The sequence below is a fragment of the Nicotiana sylvestris genome, chromosome 2, assembly GCF_000393655.2.
Source record: "Nicotiana sylvestris chromosome 2, ASM39365v2, whole genome shotgun sequence".
NCBI classification, from domain to species: domain Eukaryota; kingdom Viridiplantae; phylum Streptophyta; class Magnoliopsida; order Solanales; family Solanaceae; genus Nicotiana; species Nicotiana sylvestris.
Genome location: NC_091058.1, coordinates 181,171,010 through 181,173,448, shown reverse-complemented (window position 1 = coordinate 181,173,448; position 2,439 = coordinate 181,171,010). Strand labels below are relative to the sequence as shown.

The following is a 2,439-nucleotide window of genomic DNA, read 5'->3' as shown; positions in this document are numbered from 1 at the left end:
TTCCATGTCTGAAAATGTGGCGACCCTTTTGACACAGATGAGCATACTCACCAAAAAGGTGGAGGAATCAGGGAAGAAACAACAAGTGCTTGTAGATACTACCAATGGGGGCTTGTGCACATCTTGCATTAGTCAGCCAATTGGTAATCCTTGGAATGCAGAACATGATCATCATCATCAGCACCCTGAGGACATGAACTATGTGTCAAACTATGGAGGCCAGAGACAGGGCAATCAGAACTGGGGTCAGCAAACTCAGCATCCATACAGACCACCTCAGCCACAGTACAACGTTGGAAACATGGGAGGTATGAGACCTCCCAACAAGGCCACAGGGGTACAATAATCAGCAACAAGGGTATCCCCTACCTCAGTAACAGCATGGTGGAAGGCAAGAAGATGGGTTCACGAGACTTGAAGCAATGATGCAGCAGGTTATTGGGTCTAATGCAAAAATAAATGAAAGAGTAGATGTACAAGACGCAACAATAAAAAATATTGAAGTGCAATTGGGCCAAATTTCAATGTCTCTGAACAATCGTCCTCATGGGACATTACCTGCAGACACCCAGATTAATCCAAAAGATCAGGGCCCAAAGCAGCTGATGGCGGTGAGTCTCCGTAATGGCAGGGATCTAGATGTAGAACAAGAGAGAGCTCGAGAAAATATACAGGCTGAGACATTCATTCCAGTGCCCATTGAGCTGGATGAGTCTACGATAGTGACAGAAGTAACAGTCCAACCTACCCAGGAAGAAAAGAACATTCAGCAGGAGACCGAGAAAGTAGTTGAGCTAGTTGAAGAGCCAGTAGTTGAAATAGAATATGATAAAGAGAAGTCCCAAGTGATTGGGAAGAAGAGACCTCTTGCACCCTTTCCATAGAGTCTGGCCAAGCATCAAAAGGAGGAGCAGTATAAAAAGTTCGTTGAGATGCTCAAACAAATCCAGGTAAATATTCCACTGATTGAAGCTTTAAAGGAGATGCCTGGGTACGCAAAAATGATGAAGGACTTGATGTCTCGGAAATTTGATTTTCAAGACTTGGCTACGGTTACACTTACTCAGACCTGTAGTGCAGTGGTGACGAGACCTATTGCTGAAAAGTTGTCTGATCCAGGTAGCTTTACAATTCCATGCACTATTGGGAATTTCGCCTTTGCTAAGGCGCTCTGTGATTTAGGGGCTAGCATTAATCTTATGCCCCTGGCTATCTATAAGAGGTTGGGCATTGGGAGAGCTAGACCCACCTCCATGTTGCTGCAGCTGGCCGACAGGACTGTGAAGCGTCCATTTGGTATCCTTGATGATGTGCTTATTCAGGTGGGAAAATTTGTGTTCCCTGCAGATTTTGTGATCTTGGATTGCAAAGTGGATGAAGAGATTCTTATAATCTTAGGAAGACCATTCTTGGCCACAGGGAGAGCTCTGATTGACTGTGAGACTGGGAGCTCAAAAGGAGACTCAATGATGAGGAAATAACGTTCAATGTGCAGAAGTCTATGAGGCGACCAAGCGAGTTCGCCAATTGCTCTCTTATTGATGCTGTGGATGTTATTGTAGAGTCTAATGATGAGGTGTTGACAATTGAGGACCCCCTTGCTGCATGTTTCATGAACTTAGATGAAGTGAATGGTGAGGATTTGGTGGATTGGGTGTTGGCATTAGAAGGTAGAGGGTTCTGGGAGAGAAATCTAGAGTTTGAGCCCTTGCACTTAGAAAAGAGAGAAACTCCTCCAACCAAGCCATCCATTGAAGAACCATCAAAGCTGGAGTTAAAGCCATTGCCAGCCCACCTCAGGTATGAATTTCTGGGACCTGACTCCACATTACCTGTTATTATCTCATCTAGTTTGTTAGATGTGCAGGTTCAAAAACTTTTACAGGTACTAAAGGAGTGCAAAACTGCCATAGGGTGGACCATGACAGACATCAAGGGGATCAGCCCCGCCTACTACATGCACAAGATTCTGCTGGAAGAGGGGCACAAACCTTCCAGGGAACATCAGAGGAGGCTGAACCCCAACATGAAGGAAGTGGTGAAGAAGGAGGTGATAAAGTGGTTGGATGCGGGAATTATTTTCCCAATCTCTAACAGCAGCTGGGTGAGCCCAGTGCAATGTGTTCCTAAAAAGGGTGGCATAACGGTTGTGACAAATGACAAGAATGAATTGATCTCAACAAGAACCGTCACAGGCTGGAGAATTTGTATGGACTATCGAAAGTTGAATCTAGCCACCCGGAAAGACCACTTCCCACTTCCCTTCATTGATCATATGTTGGACAGATTGGCAGGGAGGTCACACTTTTGTTTTTTGGATGGGTACTCAGGGTATAATCAGATCTCCATTGCACCGGAGGACAGAGAGAAAACCTCCTTCACATGCCCGTATGGCATTTATGCCTTTAGACGGATGCCCTTTGGCCTATGCAACGCACC

At 45.3% G+C, this 2,439-nt stretch overlaps 1 protein-coding gene across 1 annotated transcript; it reads left to right on the top strand.

Moving 5' to 3' along the window:
• Positions 1 to 422: 422 nt before the first annotated feature.
• On the top strand, positions 423 to 1,481 carry LOC138886027 (uncharacterized). Its single transcript, XM_070167050.1, has 2 exons — positions 423 to 845; positions 951 to 1,481. Exons 1-2 carry the CDS (start codon positions 423 to 425, stop codon positions 1,479 to 1,481), a joined length of 954 nt encoding a protein of 317 aa, XP_070023151.1.
• The last annotated feature ends 958 nt before the right edge of the window (positions 1,482 to 2,439 follow it).

Coding starts and splice junctions, on each gene's coding strand:
- LOC138886027 (XM_070167050.1), top strand. CDS start 423: ATGATGCAGCAGGTTATTGGGTCTAATGCAAAAATAAATGAAAGAGTA. Junction 846..950: donor ATGATAAAGAGAAGTCCCAA/GTGATTGGGAAG, acceptor AAACAAATCCAG/GTAAATATTCCACTGATTGA.